This window comes from Rutilus rutilus (genome assembly GCF_951802725.1).
Source record: "Rutilus rutilus genome assembly, chromosome: 17".
In the NCBI taxonomy this organism is placed as follows: Eukaryota; Metazoa; Chordata; class Actinopteri; order Cypriniformes; family Leuciscidae; genus Rutilus; species Rutilus rutilus.
The window spans coordinates 29,623,365-29,645,120 of NC_140230.1; the positions used below are offsets into that span (position 1 = coordinate 29,623,365).

At 35.2% G+C, this 21,756-nt stretch overlaps 4 protein-coding genes across 6 annotated transcripts in view; 1 reads left to right on the forward strand and 3 right to left on the reverse strand.

The window, feature by feature from the left end:
- gramd1a (GRAM domain containing 1A) overlaps window positions 1–4,167 on the reverse strand; it is a 29,661-nt gene extending 25,494 nt beyond the window's left edge. The window contains exons 1-2 of one of the 2 annotated variants that reach the window (XM_084385919.1): window positions 4,019–4,167; window positions 3,180–3,292 (exon numbers count right to left, since the gene is read on the reverse strand). Coding sequence is in view for 1 of the 2 variants with exons in the window: in XM_084385920.1 (XP_084242046.1) it covers window positions 1,827–1,936 (110 nt within the window). In the remaining variant the exon portion in view is untranslated. Of the gene's footprint in view, window positions 1–1,826; window positions 2,420–3,179; window positions 3,293–4,018 lie in introns of those variants that run through there. The other variant, XM_084385920.1, reaches the window with a different exon arrangement.
- A 2,947-nt stretch (window positions 4,168–7,114) lies between these two features.
- Window positions 7,115–10,278, forward strand: LOC311276315 (sodium channel regulatory subunit beta-1). The gene is made up of 5 exons (XM_084385925.1): window positions 7,115–7,576; window positions 8,009–8,175; window positions 8,580–8,817; window positions 8,903–9,062; window positions 9,838–10,278. The coding sequence occupies exons 1-5, from the start codon at window positions 7,525–7,527 to the stop codon at window positions 9,881–9,883; spliced, it is 663 nt and encodes a 220-aa protein (XP_084242051.1). The 5' UTR covers window positions 7,115–7,524; the 3' UTR covers window positions 9,884–10,278.
- On the reverse strand, window positions 10,171–11,979 carry pycard (PYD and CARD domain containing). Of its 2 annotated transcripts, none has more exons than XM_084385926.1 (3): window positions 11,597–11,979; window positions 10,909–10,953; window positions 10,171–10,734 (listed from the first exon to the last, which is right to left on the reverse strand). In XM_084385926.1, the coding sequence occupies exons 1-3, from the start codon at window positions 11,865–11,867 to the stop codon at window positions 10,469–10,471; spliced, it is 582 nt and encodes a 193-aa protein (XP_084242052.1). In that variant the 5' UTR covers window positions 11,868–11,979; the 3' UTR covers window positions 10,171–10,468. The 2 variants fall into 2 exon arrangements, with proteins under 2 accessions (XP_084242052.1, XP_084242053.1); XM_084385927.1 differs by having other exon boundaries at window positions 10,909–10,950; window positions 11,597–11,973.
- A 5,149-nt stretch (window positions 11,980–17,128) lies between these two features.
- caspa (caspase a) lies at window positions 17,129–21,634 on the reverse strand. Its single transcript, XM_084385928.1, has 8 exons — window positions 21,243–21,634; window positions 19,993–20,037; window positions 19,070–19,221; window positions 18,702–18,878; window positions 18,292–18,532; window positions 18,044–18,160; window positions 17,645–17,754; window positions 17,129–17,506 (listed from the first exon to the last, which is right to left on the reverse strand). Exons 1-8 carry the CDS (start codon window positions 21,511–21,513, stop codon window positions 17,399–17,401), a joined length of 1,221 nt encoding a protein of 406 aa, XP_084242054.1. The 5' UTR covers window positions 21,514–21,634; the 3' UTR covers window positions 17,129–17,398.
- Window positions 21,635–21,756: the final 122 nt, after the last annotated feature.

Here is a 21,756-nt window from a genome sequence, read left to right on the forward strand (position 1 = left end):
CAGAATTACCATAGTGTCACATGACCCTTCAAAAATATTTTGTGTACTTTTAATATGCTGATTTGGTGCTCAAAAACCATTATTATTATTCAATATTGAAAACAGAAGTGCTGCTTAATACTTATGTATTTTTATTGTTTTTTTTAACCATACATTTCTTTTATTTTCTTTTTTTTAATCTTACTGACCCCAAACCTTTAACAGCAGTTTCTTAAATGGTCATGGTATTGCATTCCTAATATATTTCCACAAAATTATAAAACCCTTTTTTAAAGAAATTTCACATGCAAAGTTTAAGTCAATGGTCTTGTTGGACTATATTCTCCCATATTCTTATAGTATAGCTCCTCTAAATGAGATCCAAAACAACACAAACATAAAATCATACGACAACAACAACCTGCACACCTGGCAGGTGGTGTTTATACACGCAAGCTGTTATTAATGTATGGGTGGAGTAACCGTTGGTTGATTACAGTACAATGTAGCCATCATCCCTCTGTGATTGTTCATCATTTGCCACCTGAACACTTTGAAAAACACCTCTATTTAACTAGGCTGCTAACATGAAGGTTGCAGACTCTATTCAGAGAAGAGGTGAACCAAAACCTCTTCTACTGTATTGTTGGATTTTATCATGTTGGTGAACTTGCTTCAAAGGGAAGACAACACATTTTGTTCATGCTATGGGAAGGCACATGTAAATATTATTTTCTCACCTGACTATCAGCTTTGCATGTTTTACCTTGTAACATTTGTGCACAATGCACATACATAGTGTTTGCTGTGGGTAGAGAAGAAAAGTTTCCCACAACTAAGCACCTTTTTAAACAGAGCTAGGTTTTTTTTTTTCCTGTCACTTGGTACCACAAGCTGGTGAGCCATGCTGAGACAAATCAACCACAACAATACAAGAGCAGCACAGTGTGTCCTCTTTATTGTTCACTTTCTTTCAGAGTAAAGATGCCTTCCTGTACTCAAAGAAACAAACAATTCGCAAAAAAAAAAAAAAACTTTAAATACAAATTTAAAAATAAAAGTGAACCAAAATAGAAGAAGCATATTCTCATCACCAGGGGATTGACAAAATAACGCAATCAGAAACCTGACCTTTATAATAATTCTGTAGAAATTCCTAGTTATTGGGGGATTAATACAAATTCCTCTGAAAACCTCCTAGACAGAAGAGTTTCATTACAGGCTTCAGAACAAGACTGACAGCCATTTATCAAGGGCAGGGACGAGATCTGCCACTTTATTTACTTTCCTGTTTGAACAAGCTAAATCATGTCCAGGTTTTGTTTGAACAAATCAAACTAGAGCTATTAACACTTTCACTTACACATTGAGTAAGTGTAAAAACCACCACAGTGCAATAAATAAAAGTTATATTATAGTCAAATGAAGGACATCAATGACAGATACTTTTTTAACCTAATAAAAGGCAAATAAGTCGGTAACACTTTACAATAAGTTTTCATTTGTTAACATTAGTTAACTACATTAGTTAACATGAACTAATAGTGAACTGCACTTCTACAGCTTTTATTAATCTTTGTTAATGTTAATTTCAACATTTACTAATACATTATGGAAATCTACTGTTGTATTTGTTAACATTAGTTAATGCACTGTGAACTAACATGAACAAACAACTGGATATTTATTAACTTACATTGACACAGATTAACAAATACAGTAACAAATGTATTGCTCATGGTTAATTCATGTTAGTTAATGCATTAAATAATGTTAACAAACGAAACCTTATTATAAAGTTATTGTAACTCTAACTTAATAATACAAATAAAAATAATAATTCCTACCTTCCATTGGACGAATTACCCCCATTGTTTTTTTCCTGTTCGGCCTCATACACCAGACGGGCGACAGTGCGAGGGGTGATGTTAAAATCCACTTTTTCGCAAGAACACATCAGCACCCCTAATTTAGCCGGCAAGCTAACAAAAAAGTAGCTTTCGCTGCCAGTTTTCAGATTAAGCCGTTTTCTAATTATGTATTTCGGCTGAACTATTTCGGATCAACATTACATACGCTGAAATGCGTAAATGTCAAATCATACTGCAGTAAACAAACCATGATAGGCGTTAGCAGTGCTAACGAACCGGTCAGCCGTACTATTCAGACAGACAGTTGCCGTTGGGGAGAATACTAGTTGCTAGTTGGCTAGCATGCTAATGATACCGGTGGGAGAGAAAACGGTCCTCTGTTTACTTTTTCTTATCCGTTAAATCGCCTTTCCGCCATTCCAAAATCATAGTCACAGGACTAGGTGATGATCTCATGGTTTGGTCTATTAAAATATGCCAACGTATCTAATACATTGTAAATATACGAACTTTCCCTAAGTTTAAATGCTACGCGAAGAGATAGTAAGATAGAGAACAGTTTCCAATGCGACGGGCAAAAATCTGACAGGGGTAAATTCAAACACCAAGATATGTACAATGACGCTCTGTGACTTAAGTAAATTAAAGTTTTAACTCACATGATGAGAGTAATCAATATGAACATTGTCGATGTTAAAACACGGCATAAAGCGGAAGACAATAATTAATGAAAATGATACTTAATTACATACACCCCCTGCCGGTTTACTCAATGGTATAGTCGAGAGAGAATCCATCAAAAGGCTCTTCAGCGTGCGCAGACAAAAAGTAACGGGTGTTTTGGCTTTGTTCACTAACAGGCCAGTACATAAATAATTCATTTTAAATAGCTTTAATTGTCTAAAAATGAAATTAATGAATAGTATATACGGAATATATAAGACCAGCGCCTTATTAAGAGAAATAAAAGTAACCAATGTTCATGACAATTCATCAAAAATCCTATTTATAGGCTTGAATAAACATATAGGCTAATTAATATACACATTAGATATTTCTATACTATAGTTAATTTAATCAAATGAGTATTTGTCATTGATGTTAAATTTGATTTCTACTCCACTAATCTTTTCCAGGCTGACATGATTTATTTGCTTATTGCGCCCTCTTCAGGACTTTAAGAGTAGCGCGTTTGACCTAAACTATATTTAAAAAAGAGGAATGAAATACCATAATAATATGGGAGTCCAACAATGATAGTTTGAACATTTAGATTGGTAACAGTATAGTAGGAATTTTAAAAGAGTGAAGTATGATAAATTCGCTTACCTTGAATGCTTGTTGCAAAGCTTTTAACAATCATTATTCTGGACTCGATTAATGAGAGATGAGTGTGGAATTGATATTCTCTTACCCTTTCAGCCCGTTTCTCGCAAAGAACACTGTAAACAAAAACAAAACAAGAAGTTGCTGTCTTAAATTTTTAAGTTGGCTACAATCAACTTGGATGTCATTTCAACTTATATTTCGACTTGCAATGTAAGTCGCTTTGGATAAAAGCGTCTGCCAAATGCATAAATGTAAACATTACATTAAACTGACTTAGCCTACTTGATAAACTGACTTGAATCTTGTATGCTAACTTAAAAAAAGGTTGAAAATTGCTTAACTTATTTTGATGAGTTAAAAAAAAAAGTAAAAAAAAACATGTTATCATAACTTTGATCATATATGTTTTATATAGTGTACGTTCACCTTGCTTTTAAAAGGCTGAAGAAAAACACAGACACCTTATTATGGCTAGCGGCTAGCCTATTATTAAGGCGACTTGGTAACGGCCCATCCCATAGTAAAACCTTACCTGGCTGAATATAGGCTGTATTGTTAAAATAAAATAGTATGCTATACAAATCATCTCCTGAACTGTGAATCCTCCTAGATTTACAGTAGGCTAAAGCTGCAAGTTAAATGGCCTAACCGTTTATAGTTTACGTGTCATTATAGGCTAGTTAAATGCTGAAAGCGTTGTGCTATAGATTATTTGATGTAGCCTATATACTATGCTATGTTAACTGTTAGGCTATAATATGTTCCAGTCTCTTCAGCTTTTCCTGTTAATCGGGTTTCCGCGGGAACGTTTTGTTTAATATGAAATAACCTTGACTCACCTCTTAATTCGATTTTGACAGGGTTTCAACACTTGCTCGTGACCTGCTCGTGACTCGTGCCTTTGAGTCGTCTGGTTTTATGAGTGTGTTGGCGTAGTGGAGAGATTCCATAGAGTTATGTTGTTGCTGTACGTCTGCTGGTATTGAATGGGCATTTGGAAACTCGAGCGGTGCTAAATATAAGTGTTCACCTGCTCGTGGGAGAGTCGGTAAGGAAATCAAGCGGCACGCTTTGCCTGTGGTTGTGTTTGGGGAGGGTGGGCTTGACGCGCGGGGGACCAAAACAACCTTCACTCCGTAGTTTCTCAGTAAACCTCTGACGCAATTTGACATGACATGACATGTCAGTATAAATATTTTACCTCAACACACTTACCAGATCTGAAGGACAATGGTTTGACCAAAAAAGAAAAGAGAGAGAAAAAAAGAAAAACTTTTTTGTGATTTAGCCTATTTATTAAACATTTTGTGTAAAAAAAAAAAAAAACCTTTCTAATAATAATAATTAGATAATCGAGATAGATAGTGGAATTATTTTTCATTAGGGAGGATTTTGTTAACCTTGCTCTCCAATGAAATGGCCCTGTGCTCCAGACTAAGTAAATTGACACTGAGCATCAGTGCCATGAGTTGTGTGATAAAGCATTATTATTTGGTATTATTTTCCATTAGGGAGGATTTTGTTAACCTTGCTCTCCAGTGAAATGGCCATGTGCTCCAGACTTAGTAAATTGACACTGAGCATCAGTGTCATGACTCATGACAAGTATATAGAGAAAAAGTAAATAGGGTAAAGTAAATAGGGGAGTTGTGTAATAAACCATAAAGCTGCTTCACTACATAAACAGCATATAGCAACTAAACTTTACAGCAGCAGCAAACATTTTAAAACTTTCACAATTGCAATATACATTTTTTTATGAATATTACAATCCGTGAGACTTTATTTCCAGTGATGTCACACATTGTGAAGTGTAAAATTGTAAATAATACAGTGATCTATACCTGTCAAAAGTTTTGGAAACATTACTTCTTTTTTTTTTTATTGAAAGAAGTATCTTACACTCACCAAGGCTGCATTCATTTAATCAAAAATACAGAATAATTTTTTTTTACAATTTCAAATAATTGTTTTCCTTTTTTAATAAATGTAAAAAAAAAAAAAAAATTATTTCCTGCGATGACAAAGCAGAATTTTCAGCTTTGCTGAAAATGTTTCCTGAGCAGCAAATCAGCATATTAGAATGATTTCTGAAGGATCATGTGACACATAAAACCTGAGTAATGATGCTGAAAATTCACCTTTGTCATCACGTGAATAAATTATAAAAAAATAAAAATAATGTTTTATTCAAATAGAAAACTGTTTAATCTGTAATAATATTTAGATGAAATAAATGCAGCCTTGGCGAGCATAAGGGACCTCTTTCAAAAACATTAAAATATTGTAATGTTTCCAAACTTTTGACTGGTACTGTATGTATTAGGAAATAAAAAATCTATATCAACATTTCCTCATGGAGAACTAATGCAGCTTGCAAATCTTTACAGCTCTCCTTTTATAGAATAGACTTCATCTTTGAAAAGGCCTCTATTGTTGTTTACTTACACTTATTTGTCAGTGAAATTCTGCGGAAATTCAAGCAGAACTCTTTTGCATGTAGACCTTATGTGTCCTGGCTGTGACATCAAATGGTCACAGGGAAGCTGTAATAAAAAACTAGTTTGTGGAATGTTGTGATAGTGGTGTATACAGTACATCTGCAGCTGTCTAATAAAGGAGGAGTATATGCAAATTTTTTCCAAGCGCAATTTAGAATGGAGATTTTATATGAGAGGAGATATAGTTTATTATAATCAGTTTCCACACTACATAGCCTATGTGTTTATTCATTTTCACGAGCACTACTAACCACAACAACCCAAAAGGTTCAGGGATGTCATTAATGTCCTTGACTACTGGTTTATGGTCCCTGAAATGATCTCTCATTAAGAAGTCCAAAAAAGCGCATCCATCCATCATAAAAGTAATCCATACGGCTCCAGGGGGTTAATAAAGGCCTTAAGTGAAGCGATGCATTTTTGTAAGAAAAATATCCCTATTTATAACTTTTTAAAACTATAATCACTGGCTTCCGGTAATGGACGTACACAAGTGTAGTTCTGGCGGAAGAGTGACCAATGACCCGACGTTTGACGTAGGATGTAGGAGTAGCGTAAGCTTAGATGCCTCTCACGCTTCAAACAAATAGGGCTCGCAACAAATTGAAGCTCCTCCAACATTTCTCTTAAAAAATTCTCGTTTAAGACTTCTAATTCATGACTGGTGTTTTGCTTTGCTCTATCCTCTTTTCTTTCGCGTTCGTCAATACGTCGGGTCAGAGGTCACTCTTAGGGCCGGAACTAATTCCGAGTTCAGGACGTGAACAGCTCCGATTATCACCTCGTAATCACGGTTACGACATGGCATGAATGCGGCATAAGATCGTTGTTTTGGTTCAGGAGGAACTGTTAAAGGTGGCTGCTGTTTGTTTGCGGCACTCGGTGACTGTCTGATTAAATCTCTTGAAAGGCGCTGATGACGTGTGATATTTGCACGAGCGAGTTAGAGGTATGGAAATACATGTTGATAAGCGGACATAGGGCATTGTATCATTGCATTCAGACCAAATGGAATGATTGGTTGAACATTTTTTGGTCCAGAGACGTCCACGGAAAATATATTTACATTTTTTATTATTTAGACCACTTACCTTATTGATTGTTATCAGGATGTGAAAAAAGTTTTAACCAGGATAACAAAAACATTGCTTATACGAGTAAAAAAGCAAGATAGATGCTGTATTAGTGTCTTATAAATATGTACTAATATCTAATAAATACAAACTAATACCAGTATTTATTGGAATACATGCTAAGTGATTTTTTGGATATCTGAACCTCAGTGATTCATAATTCAATGCAATGTATTACCAATAACAATAAAACCAATTAAACTGAATATTAAAACTACTAGTAGCCTATTAAAAGTTAAGTGGAAACATTAAATAGAAAATAGTTCAAGGGACTAAATGTTAAAACGGCATGCCACGTGATGATTGGGTGATCGTATAGCAACTGGACGCCGCTCGCGCTCGCGATCGTCCGAATCTCACGTCTCAAATTCCGTGTTGAGTTGCAAGCACAAGGATTCACACGGTCTATACTTAGCTCTCTCCTAAACGTCAAAGTCTGCTGCAAAACACGATCTGTTTCTTAGTCTGACGTGATATAATTTTAAAGCTTTAAACGCTTTCTTGAAATCAATTGAAGGCTGAAAGATTATGTTTAAATGTAGTTTTTAGGATAATCAACTGAAGATGCGAGGAACTGAGGATGTTGAGCCCAGTAATGTTTAAGAAACTGTGATTATAAAGAAGAAAAGAGAAACGTGGGACAAGGAAGCGATTTCAAGGAGGCGATTTATAGTTGAGTGCATCGGTTAAAGCTGTTCGTGAACTGTGAAAATGTCAATGGGAATTATTTCATTTTTGGCTCTCAGCGTCTTTTTTAGTCGAGGTAAGTTACAAAACATGCAAGTGTGAAATTATTTTAAATGGTACAATTATTTAGAGGTCATTATACAAACCATTATTAACATTAGGCATCAGATGTTAGTAGTATTGTAGGCTGCATTAATAACATCCCTCGTTAAGTCTTATGCTGCTATAGTGTTAGTCTGTCCATGCAAGATCCTGTAGTAGGCTACATTTATCTTTAGATGTATTGCTCAGAAACGTAACAATCGCGAAACGCAAAATATTAAAATTAAAGATGCATGATAAGCAAATAAAGAAAATATTATATATATAGCCTATAGCCTATATAATTTTCAGTCTTGAGGATCTAGCCTGCAAAATGTCCCACTGCCATAACATCTTTGTTTAATGCTTCTGAACTATAATAATCTTGCATCTCTTTTTCTTGCTTGTTCAAAATGGCTAATTTTAGTGCCTCAAGGCCAAACTGGATGTGCTGAAGTGGATTCCATGACAGAGGCTGTGGCTGGAGAAAGTTTTCTGTTGGGTTGCATTTCCTGCAAAAAAAGAGCAGAAGTGCCAGGTTCTGCTATTGTGGACTGGCACTTCAAACCAGCTGGAACTGATGAGTTTATCCAGGTTAGTACGGAGATTACATGGACCAGAAAGCCCGTTGTCAGGTTGTTCGGTCAGCTTTACATATTTTACACTCTTAAAAATAACGGTTCCGAAAGGTTATTTCGCAGCAATGCCATAGAAGAACCATTTTGGGTTCCTCAAAGAACCTTTCAGTGAACAGTTCTTAAAAGACATTTTTTTGGGGAAGAACGTGCAAGAGTGTGAAGAACATTTTAATAATCTGAAGAACCTTTTTCCATCTTCTGTAATGGAAAAGTTCCATCAATGCATCTTTATTTTTTAAGAGTGTACAGCAGAGCATACAGTAGAACACTAATCAATTTAAATGAACTGATTTTTATTTTTATTTTCGTTTAAATCTTTACATGGTTTTATTAGTAGCCTAATATCTCTGTCCCTATCAGATTTTCCAGTATGAATATCCTTTCCCCACTATTCTTCATGAAAACTTTGAGGGAAGATTAGACTGGCAAGGGACTATGTGGACAAAGGATGTGCAAATTGGTGCCATCTCCATTAACAATGTCACATATAATGACACTGGGACTTACCGCTGTACCTTCCACCGAACGCTGTACCTTTCTATGAGTGAGGAGCATGTGATAATAAACAAAGAGGTGGAACTCACAGTTGTGGAAAAAGGTGAGACTCATTCAAACTCCACTCGCAGATGACAAATTTGCATTTCATCTAGTAATTTGAATATGTGAATTTGTCGCTCCCCCAGCCAACCCCGAGCTGGCGACTGTAATCTCTGAGATCATGATGTACGTGTTGATCGTAGTCCTGCAGTTGTGGATGATTGTAGTGCTGATTTACTGCTATAAGAAGATCTACGCCGAGAACGAAGCTCGAGAGGCCAGAAAAGCTGCACGCTCTCAAAACAAGTAAGGCTTACTTTTTTTGCACACAGCATATACACTGGCAGTCAAAAGATTGGAATAAGGCTGCATTTGTTTGATCAAAAATAAAACAGTAATATTGTGAAATATTGTTACAAGTTAAAATAATTGGTTTCTATGTTATTCCTGTGATGTCAAAGCTATATTTTCAGCATCATTACTCCAGTCTTCAGTGTCACATGATCCTTCAGAAACCATTCTTATATGCTGATTTGCTGTTCAAGAAATATTTCTTGTTATCAATGTTGAAAACAGTTGAGCTGCTTAATATTTTTTTGGAAACTGTGATTAAAAGTTTGGGGAATAATAATTTATTTATTTTATTTTAAAAGAAAGAAATTAATACTTTTATTATAAAAGGACTGTAAATGTATTCAATTGACAGTAAATCATCTTATTTAAGATTTCTAACTTTTTTTTTTAAATGCTGTTTTTTTTTTACTTTCTAACAATAAATGATAGTAATTGAACACTCAGCATATTGAAATTATCATGTGACGCTGAAGACTGGAGTAATGATTCTGAAAATTCAGCTTTGTCATCACAGGAATAAATTATATTTTAAAATATATTAAAATAGAAAACATTTATTTTAAAATGTAATAATATTTCACAATGTTACCGTTATTGTATTTTTATCAAACACTCAGCCTTGGTAAGCAGAAGAGACTTCTTTCAAAACATTCAAAATTATTCCAAACTTTCGACCGCCAGTGTATAAAGTTGTTTATTATTCTTTTTTCATCTTTTGTTTTCACAGATATTTTGACTCGAAGGACCCTTGTGATGGTGTGTATTTGGAATAACTACAGTTTTGGTTAGTAGGCTTATTCATTTTCAGTGAATAGACACTATAGGTTTACTAAATTAATGCCTCTGTGTATTTCTAGGGACATTTCTAGCATTGCATTGACTAAGCTAATACAGAACACAGAATGATTAATAATCCACTTGGTAATAAATCAGATACGACATTGTATCAACAAGACGGAACGCAAAATTGAATCAGGAATATAAAGAGTCTGAATAAACAGATAAATTAAAAGGATAAACAGAAGAAATTAAAAGGGTTTGTAGAAAAGAAACAAAAATCTGGTTTCTTAACTTGGTTGTTTATTGGTGATAAAAAAGATAAGTATGCGAAGACATACAGACAAGTGTTTTAATCATCAATAAAGATGTACTTGTTTTTGTTCTACCATGCAATATTTTGGACCTGATTTTGTGACAGGTTGTCTGCTTGAAAAAATAAAATAAAAAAATAAAACCCAGTAAACAAAGCAGAGGAAACAACATTCAAACTTAGCTGGTTTTGCATTATGTGATAAAATGTCTAGTTTTAAAACAATGGCAATTTAAATTTGAGTAAAGTAAAAATGTAATAGATTTCCTTATTTCTGAGCCTCAAGATCTTTAATTAGGAGGGCATATGAATTCTTGAGAGCTTTATATAAAATATCTTTCCCTCCAGTGCCAGCAGATTTAATTGGGCCCGTTAATAAAGCTCTCATCTTCGTTTGTGGGGTTTTCTCAGCACGAATGGCACTGCAATCCTCGTCTGAGATGACATTCTCATCTTTAAGTTCATCTAGGATGGGGTCCACATTATGAACTCGATTTATCAGCTCTGTCGCATTCTTATCGATGAAGTGTTTCTCTATGAAAGAGATGTAAACATGCATGTGGTCAGATTGTGAGGATACTGATGATGAGTTCATATTAATATTTTGTATATATGAAGTTATGGTTTATTTGGTAATAAATAAACACCCTCATTGTCTTCACCAAAGAGTGAAGAGATTTAAAACCTACCTTACCAACCTATACTCACCATTAGATGGAGCACTCGGGCCTTGTTGAAGAACAGCTGGAGCTACTGAAAAACAAGAGGAAGTTAATGATTCTCGTATTTAATGGGGGTTACAAGAAGCAAACTGAAAGTAAAATTAAATTCAAGTCTAGAGTACAATTACATATAGGAATCTATTCTGATTCTTCTTAACGAATTAGGCTACTTTGAGGGAACAATTCTGTGTATTTGACAAAAAAAACAAGTAATAAAAACTCTGAGTGAAAAAAAACTGAGTGTTTTAGCGCAATTTTCTGACGTCATGGGATCACAACACTAAGAGATAGTAAATCTTTTCCTGTATTTTTTTTTGTGCGTTCCCGAGATTAGACCTTCCTTAACATAATGCCGAAAACCCGAAATCTCTAGGTGGTCTGGTTGAGGAGTAGATAGAAGTGCAAGATTGGTGCGCACAGACAGAACAGAAATCATGAGTTAACAATCGCAATTTTGTCCGGTGGAAAATTGCGCTAAAAAAAAAATGCAATTTGAATTTGCATTAAAATACTTTTTACGTTTTACTTTTAAATGGAACAGGTTCTAAATTCTGAAGAACTGGTTTTAGGTTTCCAACTTATAATTCTACACCAAGGAAAGAATAATTCGGCCTTGTAGGCTACTTTGTCTACTCTTTCTGAATTTAGTTTTCTATTCAAAATAGTTTACTTACTGCGTTCTATGTTCTCTCTGAGCTCCTCTGCCAGTTCATTAGCTTTAATAGCCTTTAAAACTTCGATTGTCACATGAACAGCGCCTCTCGATGTGAAAGTGTTCACCATTTCATCGGCGAGATCTAAAGCGTCTTTAATTTTGTCGATTGTAGCTTGTCGCACTCGCGGTTCTTCCGTCCGATCGCGCAATTTGATTTTGAACTTTCTTAGCTTTTCCTCCCCCAGATCCTCAAAAGTATCCTCCAGTGCTTGCTTAATTTTTCTCTCCATGGTTCCTCAAAGTTTCGTGGCTCTTCTACAGGCGTTTGACCGGCGGAGAATGAACCGCTGGAAAAGAGACCTCCTGTTTTGCGCCGAGATGAAGGCGTGTCTTTAGACTTTCAGTATGACATTTACATTGAGCATTTCCTTCCTCATTAGATAAACCGTTTCTTGTAAATGCTGGGGTAGCTACAAGAAAGTGTACTTTGGTATGTTTTATCTACGTTGGTATGATATTTAAGTTTATACCAATCAATTGTACCACAGAGAAAGTGCATGAATAGGAGGCACCTGCATCTCCTTTCCCATTCTGCATATTTCATAATCCAAAAAATATAAAGATGATTCAATGAAACAGTGAAAATTACTTATATTACATGCACACATACATCTCTGGTTCCTCCTATATCAGTTTCAGTTTGCTGTAGTGATTAATTATGTGACCAAAAGTAATTCATTTTCCAACCCGGTCACACTAAATGCGTCTCTATAGGACGCATTGTGTTTATCGTGCAATTTATACGCCAAAATGAGTTTTTGCGTGCATATGAGACGCATAAAAACTAATTTTCGCGTATAAATTGCACGATAAACACAATGCGTGCAATAGAGACGTGGCCGATTTTAGTTTTTTTTTTTCTGTGGAGCTTATGTGATCCCATAGATATAAACACTATGTCGCCTTGGGGTTCTAAACATGCGTCAAAACCGCCGCCATCTTTGAACAGGGGTCTTGCCATAGGAAGTAGCTAGGTAACGCTGCTATCTCCGCCTATACTTCAATTTTATGGATGATACCGGACTTTTGTGCTGCGTATGGATGTTCACACGAACGAAATCTAAACCAGACAGCATGGGATTAGATTTACTCTGTGGATGGTAGTAGTCAAGTTGTTTTTTTATAAGTTCAGTGTACATTTCTCTGCTTGGAGGAAGAAAATGAACTGTGATTCTCGCACAGCTAATGAACTGTGAATATTCTTTAGATATTATTTGAAATAACTCTTGTGTTTAAAATGTACAATATGCAGGAGTTGATCCTCAATACCCACTTTTGGCTGTGATGTGCTGTGTTGTTCCTAACTTTTGATTTTTTACCGAGTGTACTCAAACCTTTTAATTAAAAAAATAAAATAAAAAAAAAACTGTAAGTACAGTCCTAATAGTATGCTGGTCCTCTCCCTGTCAATCTTCAAACAGTACATCCATGATTATTATACATAGAATTCCGCAAATCTTATGTAGGCTATGTGTGCGTTTTGCACAAGGACAGTGGGCTCAAGGGCTTGTTTCTTTTCCTTGCAAACTGGGGATGGAGGTGTGGAAGGACACTGAAATTTGTGAAAATGTCAACTGTTTAAATCCTTTCTTTAAAGTGAATTTCGTTTTGTATAAATTGTATCTTAATTTTAATAAATTTTATTCATCAACAAATTGCTTGTTGATATAATCATGGAGGCGTCCGCGCGGTCACTTACTTATTGCACGTTAACTGGAGCGCATCTCATCCTAACTTAACGAAACTCAGCCTATGCCTCACACAGACAAGAGAAATACATCAAATACACAAAGCTTAAATAGTCTTTAAACGAAATAATTTAAAACGAAAGAAAAAAGCTAGGTTACTCTCTGATTATGTTATCCATTATGTGCATTTCTCTCTCTGGGCGCGTTCACTACGGAGATGGCGATCGTCAACTTCATCTCTGCAGCCGAGTCGACACTGTCAGAAGTTTATTAATAAAAATCAATTCACGCGTCACCGGATTTACAAATGCACTTCTTGCTTGTTGCACGCACACATATTATGTCGAAATAACGAGATATTATGTTGAAATAACATTATTCTTAATAAAACATCTTTTAGAATATTTGATTGAATGCTGAATGTTGCGCTTGTTCAATTTAATAAAATTAAAAATTTAATTGTGATCATTAAAATAATTGAATATTAAATATTTAGTGGCCAAGTTTTGCTCATTTATATATGTATTATATAGCAATAGTTTATTCTAAGTTTACTCAAGTGGAAGAATGTGACTAATAAACGTAGGCCTACTAGCACTATGCAATATATTTTGAAAAAGAAGTAATTATCTTAATATCAAAACCTTAAATTTCCTCTGGACTCAATGATAAATACATGACTGACCGTTGGAACGAACCATAAAAACTAGAAAATCGCATTCATGACGATTTATGGTGATTTTATTTCCGTTAGACCTTTGCCTACATTGACGCTGATGCATTAAAGAGGAGGGGCTCCCCTGTTCCAAGATGGCGGCTCTATTGACGCATTCGTTCCAATGAACTGCCGTATACAAGGCGACATCTAGTGTTTATATCTATGATGTGATCCACCCAACGTTACCTAAAACCGTTGCTAGTTAACACTGTTGTTGGAAACATAATGCAGCCGCTTTACTTCCTCAATGCCAGCCAGGTCAGTAAGAAACGTCACAGATAGCATTTATTTTGTGAGAAAGTACTTTCCCAGCTAATAAAAAAAGGTCACCAGAACGTCCCCTAAAAATGGCCTGTGCGAACGTCCCCATCTTGATGTCCCGCGGACGTTCGCGAAGACGTCCTCCGTACGTTCAAGAGGACATAGGACCACCAGCGGCCATTCGGAACGTTTAGGGGACTTTCGCGTTTAGTCCCCTCCCTGAATATCATTTTATTTTATTTTACTTCTGGCTAACCAAAGAAAACAGACACGTTGTAAGGAACAAAGTACATTTATTTTATTTGAACAATTGACCGTTCGCAAAAGCCACGCCCCCTAGTTATTGTTACTACGCCCGTCAAACAATTGAGACCCAGACACATGAGCTCCATATACCTATTGGTATAAGTGATTGGTTTTGGAGTAATGCATGTTCCTGCACTGCCGGGTAAGTAGCCTACGTTTTAAATTTTAAATATTTTCCCAGCCAACATTCTCTGTCATGTGTCAGACCTAACAATCTAGTTTAGGTTACAAAGATTCAGCTTCTAACGTTACCTGTTCTATCAGAGGTATGACAGGTTAGCTATGCAAGCTAAGCTAAGGATGACGACCAGCCTAAACAAGTAGCCTACAGTTTCCCCACCTCTCAAGTTTACCCAGGTGAAAAAAAAGTTCACTAAAATACATTTTATTTAAGTGCACCTAGTACACTTCCATAATGTAGCCTACTTAAAGTGCTCTATTTTTGCGCACTTATTTTGTACTTAATATACTAAAAGCTTATCTTTAGTACTTCTTAAGATAAACTTAAGATCATCTTAGTGTAGGCCTACTCAACTGTGCTATTTTGAGACACACTGAAGATGAACTAAAGTGTATTTTTAATATAGTATTTCAGCTTTTAAAAAATGTATTTTGTTACCACTTTTAGTTAAACTGAAACCATCTTTAATGCATTTTAAGTACAATAATAAATTATTTAAAATATAATAATAATAATAATAATATATAATAAATATATACAAATTATACTTATAATGTATTAATAGGTTAAAAAAGTGCACTAAAATACATTTTATTAAAGTACACTTCCATAATATACTTAAAGTGCCCCATTTTCGCACACTAATTTTGTACTTAATATACTAAAAGTTTTTCTTTAATACTTCTTAAGATTTTAGTGTACTCAACTGTGCTATTTTTAGACACACTGAAGATTAACTAAAATATGCTTTTAACATACTATTTCAGCTTTATTTTTTTTGTTACCCCTTTTAGTACAATTGAACCCATCTTTAATGCATTTTTAAATACACTTGTAAATTATTTAAAATATAAGAATATATAATATATACAAATCATATTTATGTGTTGCTCACATATTTTTTATATAGTAAATTTATTTCAAATAGATTTCAACTATGTTAACAGTACCTATATAAAACATAATTAGGCTAAATATGTTAATGGTGTATTTTAAAAGTGGTCAAGTACACTATTACTGTGTTATCAGTAGCATTTTCTGCCTTATTTATGCTAAAATTATGAAAATAATATATTTTTTATTTATATTTTTCAATCCGTACCCCTTTCGCCCCGTGGCTCAAAAGAGACACAACAAAAATAGGGACACACGAGAAAGCCAAAATATAATGCAAAATTTATTAACAAAATAGAACGGTGAGAAAAAAAAGAAAAAAAAACTACGTATTGCCTACAACGGTAACAGTGAACAAATTCATAATCCGTACACGCTCTCGCAATCTAGTTGTTAGTAATATTCAGTTCCTGTGAAAAATTGTGAAATACTGTTCCAATAGGTGAAGTTACACAACAGTATGCTGATTGATTACATAACAATATTTGGATGTAATATTCAGTTCCAGTGAAAATCTGTTCCAGTTAATGGAATAGGCTATAGGCTACACAGGTGATATTCAGTACCAGTAAACTCCACCCGCTGGAACAGTTTCTTACAGTAACTGAATATTACACAACATCACCTGTTAAGTTTAGAAAACTGTAGCCTACTCACAGATTTGTGGACTATACCTTATTTTAGAAATCAGTTTTTCTGTATATTGATTTGTTGTGTATTGTTAAGATTAATACAACTGTCTTAACTGAATTTTTCTATGGTTTGGCGATGGGGTGTGTAATGTATATAGATGACATGAAACCGCATGTGGTAGAACTGAACCCCCGTTATCCTGCTATCCATTTACATTTACTCATTTAGCTGACGCTTTTATCCAAAGCGACTTACAATTGCTATATATGTCAGAGGTCGCACGCCTCTGGAGCAACTAGGGATTAAGTGTCTTGCTCAGGGACACATTGGTGTCTCACAGTGGATTCGAACCCGGGTCTCTCACACCAAAGGCATGTGTCTTATCCATTGCGCCACACATTTATTATAGCTAGCTGTTATAAATATAACATTAGCAAAACCATTTATTTTAAAGTGTATCCATGTGTAAATTTTCCTGATGTATCATTTTTGATACTCATTATTTAACATGATTTTTTTCTAAAAAGTGATGTATGCAACCTAACTAAAATTTCTTCAGTCCAGTAAGTGTTTTTTGAAATATTACTAACAATATAAAAGTTATTCTTATGTGTAAAAATCAGTAAAGATTTCGCAAAAGGATACGTGCCACAAACTGGATGGGAATGTTTTTAGAATTAGACTAAAAGGTCTAAAAAAGTATAAACTATCAATCAGAGGACAGAAGGCATGTGATTCTGTAAAACAGGTTTTTCAGCAAGGTTTTGATCATGTTGATAATTCAAGAGCCTTAGACATCTTCTTTTCAAATATGATACAGTAGGTTACCTTTATTAACAAAATAAAGTATTGTTTATGTGAAAATACATTTGAGAATTATTATGTATCAGAACAGGTTTTCTCTTCAGAGGAAATGCAGCTAAACCATTCAAGTCAATTTCTTTGTAAATTGAAAAAGTTGTTTAATAAAGGTTTTTCTTTTTTTGAAAGAACTATTTTTTCAGACATCTGGAAAGACTTTTTAGGAAGGCAAATGAGGGTCTACAGAATTCACAGATGAGGAGAGAAAAGCATGTACAATCAGCGCCCAGGAAACAGGTAGAACCACTTTGCCAGCGATGCTCTGTCTTTACACGCCATTTGCCTAAAGCCCCTGGGCATATCTGGGCTGTCAAAACATCCTATAACCTGTAAAAGGAGAACATGATAAACATCTGTGGCACGAAACGAACATTGGAATGGCCATGTACACACAGAAAAAATATTTTGACCTTTTCAAAGGAACATAATTCACATAAGTTGCTCTTGCAGAAGCATGTGATTTACCTTCATGAACAAATCCTCAATGTGATCCTCATGTGCATATTTCGTAAACACATCCACTATGTACTGGACGTAAAAAGTTCCATTGTGCACATGCCTGTAAGATTTGGTTTCTGTAGAAAAAAAACTCATTAGTGGAGTTAGGATCTTTCAGACTTTCCACAATAATGAAATGGATATTGTGTATAATGACTGGTTTTACACTGAGAAACATCTTCAAATAATAATAAATAAAGTTCAGTTGAATACAAATGAGCTATTTTATATAAAATAATTGTTCACTCTTATACACTCTAATTCTACAATCTTAAAGTGTTTTATAGGGGTCCATGTGGTTTTATATAGAACCGTAAGGTTCATGACTCAATTTTAAAGAAAACTTTCTGCCAAAAAGCACTTTACCCGGGGTACAGGACATCAGAGAAATGAAGTCTTTCTCCTTGTGCACAAAGTCATCGCCCTCTATTTCCATTGGCTCATCAGGCTCCCCGTCACAGGCCCACACGCGCCCATGCTCCTCTGAACAGAGATTTGGTTAAGAGTGTGTCAGCCTTCTTCAAATAGGACAACAATCAATGGTGAGTTAATAATATACAATGATGTCCTGAGAATTCAACAACGAACAATTGTATTTTTAGTCATTTTCATACCTCCCCTGCAGGCCTGGATAAGAAGAACCTTCGGTTTATTACGCAGAGCTGGACAATTCTCAGAGTTCAGATGACGGTAGATATCATCAACAGGGAAAGTATCAGAGGGGTTGTCTGTTTTATGATAATGGACACCCAAAATGGCATCCCTCTTTCCGTGGGACATTATAACCACAAATGTGCTGTCTGAACTTGCATGTTCGTCCCGTTCTGCAAAGTCCTTGACTGCTTGCTTCATTTCCTGCCAAACAAATAAACTCCATTAAATAAATCAAGAGTACAATTACAATTAGAAAAACATATTTGCTTTAGTTCAATAAAAAGCCATATGTTCCATATGGATCATTTTCTCTACATGCAGTAAAAAAATGTCATTTGAAGTCATATAAATAATAGTTTTTCTTATGAACCTTTGCAGAGACATTGGTGTATTTGACAACTTGATAATCCAGCTCCTTTAATAGCCATTCCATGTTCTCTTCATCTCTCTCTGCCCCTCTCCTGGTCATATCCTTTTCATCAAAATCTCTGTTGTTGATAAGCAGGGCAAGACGTGTTCTTGCAAACTTGTCTTTTGGTGTATAAATCTAATAAAAACAACCAAGAGATGTTAATGCAGAATTTAACCACAACTAATGCACTAACTGTCATGCTATAGTAACATTAGCGTTGTATCATTAGAAAGACTACTGATGTGTAGGCGTTTTATTAACATGACTAAATTGAACTATTTTACCTTTTCCTGGTAATGTTTTATGAATAGATGTTTAATACTTGCCTTATCTCCCTTTTCTTCAAGTATTTTGTTTCTAAATGTTTGGCTGCACGGAGTAACCTGCAATTCCCTCTGCCAATCATCTGACTGAGGCGGCTCAGCCTTCAGACCCTGACGTGATCTTGCGTCCACAGGTGGCTGAGACACTTTTAAGCCTAGAAAACACAACGCAGCTCATGAGCACATCATTCATCATAATCTAACATATCATATTTTTCACCCCTAAGTTTTGACATTCCAACCTGAAACCTGAGATTACAAGTCGAGGATAATTGCCTGGAGCTTTGTGAAACGTTTGTAGAAAACTCGAGTGAATTGTGTACTGTGATATTTTTCTTAAGTTAAATGAACACACTCATTTTCTTCACCAAAGAGCAGGGGTGTAACGATACCCTCGTGTCACGATTCGATACATATCACGAAACTGAACTCACGATTTTATTGCGATACTCCAAGACATATGGTAAAATGTTAACAAAAAAATAACTGTTAGATTTTTAGATTAGATTACATTGGGGGTGGAAATGAATAGGCTTGGTCTTGGTAACTCAATGCACAGGAAAATGTTGAAACCAGAATAAAAATATTGATGATTCTGAAGCTGAAAATACAGAATTATTTTAGCGAACATGCTTGCACTCTGTCACTGACTAGATATATTTCAAATAATGTAGGCCACTTTTGGTATTATCAGGAAAGACATTAAAGACATTTGGTATTATCAGGAATATTCCCCCATTGCATTATTAAACATTATATTCGATATTATGTACAGTATAGTTTAATGTAGTACTGACACTAAAACTATACACAATACATATTGTTGCATTTTTGTATTGTGATATATTGTGACACGATATATTGTTACACCCCTACCAAAGAGTGAAGAGATTTAAAACCCACCTTACCAACCTAGACTTACTCACCATCAGATGAAGCCCCCGGGGCTGGTTGAGGAACAACCGGAGCTACTGAAAAACAAGAGGAGGATATAGAGTTAGTTCACTCAAAAATGAAAATGTTGTCTTAAATTACTTAGCCTTACTTAAATGTTGTTCCAAACCCAGAAGATCTTCGTTCATATTCGGAACACAAATTAAGATCTTTTTTATCAAATCCGAGAGCTTTCTGACCCCATATATATGTTATTACCACTTTCAAGGTCCAGAAAGGTAGTAAAGACATCATTAAAATAGTCCATGTAACTACAGTGGTTCAACGGTAATGTTATGAAGCGACAAGAATACTTTTTGTGCACATTTTCTTCTCTTCCATGTCTGACATTGTTCACGTGAGCACCACGAAGCATGCGTATGGTGCTGACGCCGACCAATACTGTTTACAAAGTGAACACCATCACAGAATGACAGGAAAAGAAGAAATTGTTGAATAAAGTCGTTATTTTTGTGCACAAAAGTATTCTCGTCGCTTTATAACATTGAGGTTTAACCACAAAGCTCTCAAATGTCATCAAAATATCTTAATTTGTGTTCCGAAGATGAACAAATGTCTTAGGGGTTTGTAACAACATAAATTAAATTAAACACAACTAGGCCTATACATGGATTGGGATATATTAATGAAGAATTCAGCTGTAATTATTATTATTATTATTATTACCGATTATTTAACTGGCCTTTCCCGTCCTTACTATTCTCCTCTTCAAAACATTGTAATCAAGTGTTTAATGGGCGTTACACTGAGGAAATTGAAATTAAAATTTAGTTCTAGTCTAGAGTAGCCTACAATTAGAAATAGGACTCGTAAATAATGTAAGGATCCTGCTTTCGATTCTGAATTCTTAACGAATCTTTTAGTAGGCTACTTTTGGGGAACAATTATTTGCACACAAAAAAAGAGAGGGAGAGGGAGAGAGAGAGAGAGAGAGAGAGAGAGAGAGAGAGAGAGAGAGAGATGCCAGTCGCATGAAAATACTTTCGGTTTTACTTTTAAATGGAGCCGGTTCTTAAGAAATGGTTTTCCAACCAGCTTTCCTACTATTTATAGGCTAATTATTAAACATTCATAATACATAACTTCGCTAAACGTGCACTCTTCTCCTAATTTGTGGTTTGTTAAGATTCAGGCAGTTTCTTCACTAACATGAAAGAGAACTACTATACTTACTAGTTACTATAGCCTACTACTTTGTTTTCTTTCATAACAGTTTACCTACCGTGTCTCGTGTTCTTTCTGAGCTCCTCTGCCAGTTCATTAGCTTTGATAGCCTTTAAAACTTCGAGTGTCACATCAACAGCGCCTGTGGAAGTGAAAGTGTTCACCATTACATCGGCGAGATCTAAAGCGTCTTTAATTTTGTCGATTGTAGCTTGTCGCACTCGCGGTTCTTCCGTCCGATCGCGCAATTTGATTTTGAACTTTCTTAGCTTTTCCTCCCCCAGATCCTCAAAAGTATCCTCCAGTTTTTCCTTAATTTTTCTCTCCATGGTTCCTCAAAGTTTCGTGGCTCTTCTACAGGCGTTTGACAGGCGGAAGATGAACCGCTGGAAAAGAGACCTCCTGTTTTGAGCCGAGATTAAGGTGTGTCTTTAGACTTTAAGCCTGACATTTACATTGAGCATTTCCTTCCTCATTGCATACCCACTTTCTTGTTAATACTGGGGTAGCTACAAGAGAGTATGTTTTGTAGAAGTTTGTAATGCATGCTGTATCCTATTCAAATGACATAA

Excerpts from the sequence above, each read along its gene's own strand:
- LOC311276315 (XM_084385925.1), top strand. The coding sequence starts at position 7,525 with ATGTCAATGGGAATTATTTCATTTTTGGCTCTCAGCGTCTTTTTTAGT. Across the intron at positions 7,577-8,008 it reads CAGCGTCTTTTTTAGTCGAG|TGCCTCAAGGCCAAACTGGA; the intron begins GTAAGTTACAAA and ends GGCTAATTTTAG. Across the intron at positions 8,176-8,579 it reads GAACTGATGAGTTTATCCAG|ATTTTCCAGTATGAATATCC; the intron begins GTTAGTACGGAG and ends TGTCCCTATCAG.
- pycard (XM_084385926.1), bottom strand. The coding sequence starts at position 11,867 with ATGGAGAGAAAAATTAAGCAAGCACTGGAGGATACTTTTGAGGATCTG. Across the intron at positions 10,954-11,596 it reads CAGAGAGAACATAGAACGCA|TAGCTCCAGCTGTTCTTCAA; the intron begins GTAAGTAAACTA and ends CTTGTTTTTCAG. Across the intron at positions 10,735-10,908 it reads CCCGAGTGCTCCATCTAATG|AGAAACACTTCATCGATAAG; the intron begins GTGAGTATAGGT and ends TCTCTTTCATAG.
- caspa (XM_084385928.1), bottom strand. The coding sequence starts at position 21,513 with ATGGAGAGAAAAATTAAGGAAAAACTGGAGGATACTTTTGAGGATCTG. Across the intron at positions 19,222-19,992 it reads CCCGGGGGCTTCATCTGATG|GCTTAAAAGTGTCTCAGCCA; the intron begins GTGAGTAAGTCT and ends TGTGTTTTCTAG. Across the intron at positions 18,533-18,701 it reads ACACCAATGTCTCTGCAAAG|GAAATGAAGCAAGCAGTCAA; the intron begins GTTCATAAGAAA and ends TTTGTTTGGCAG.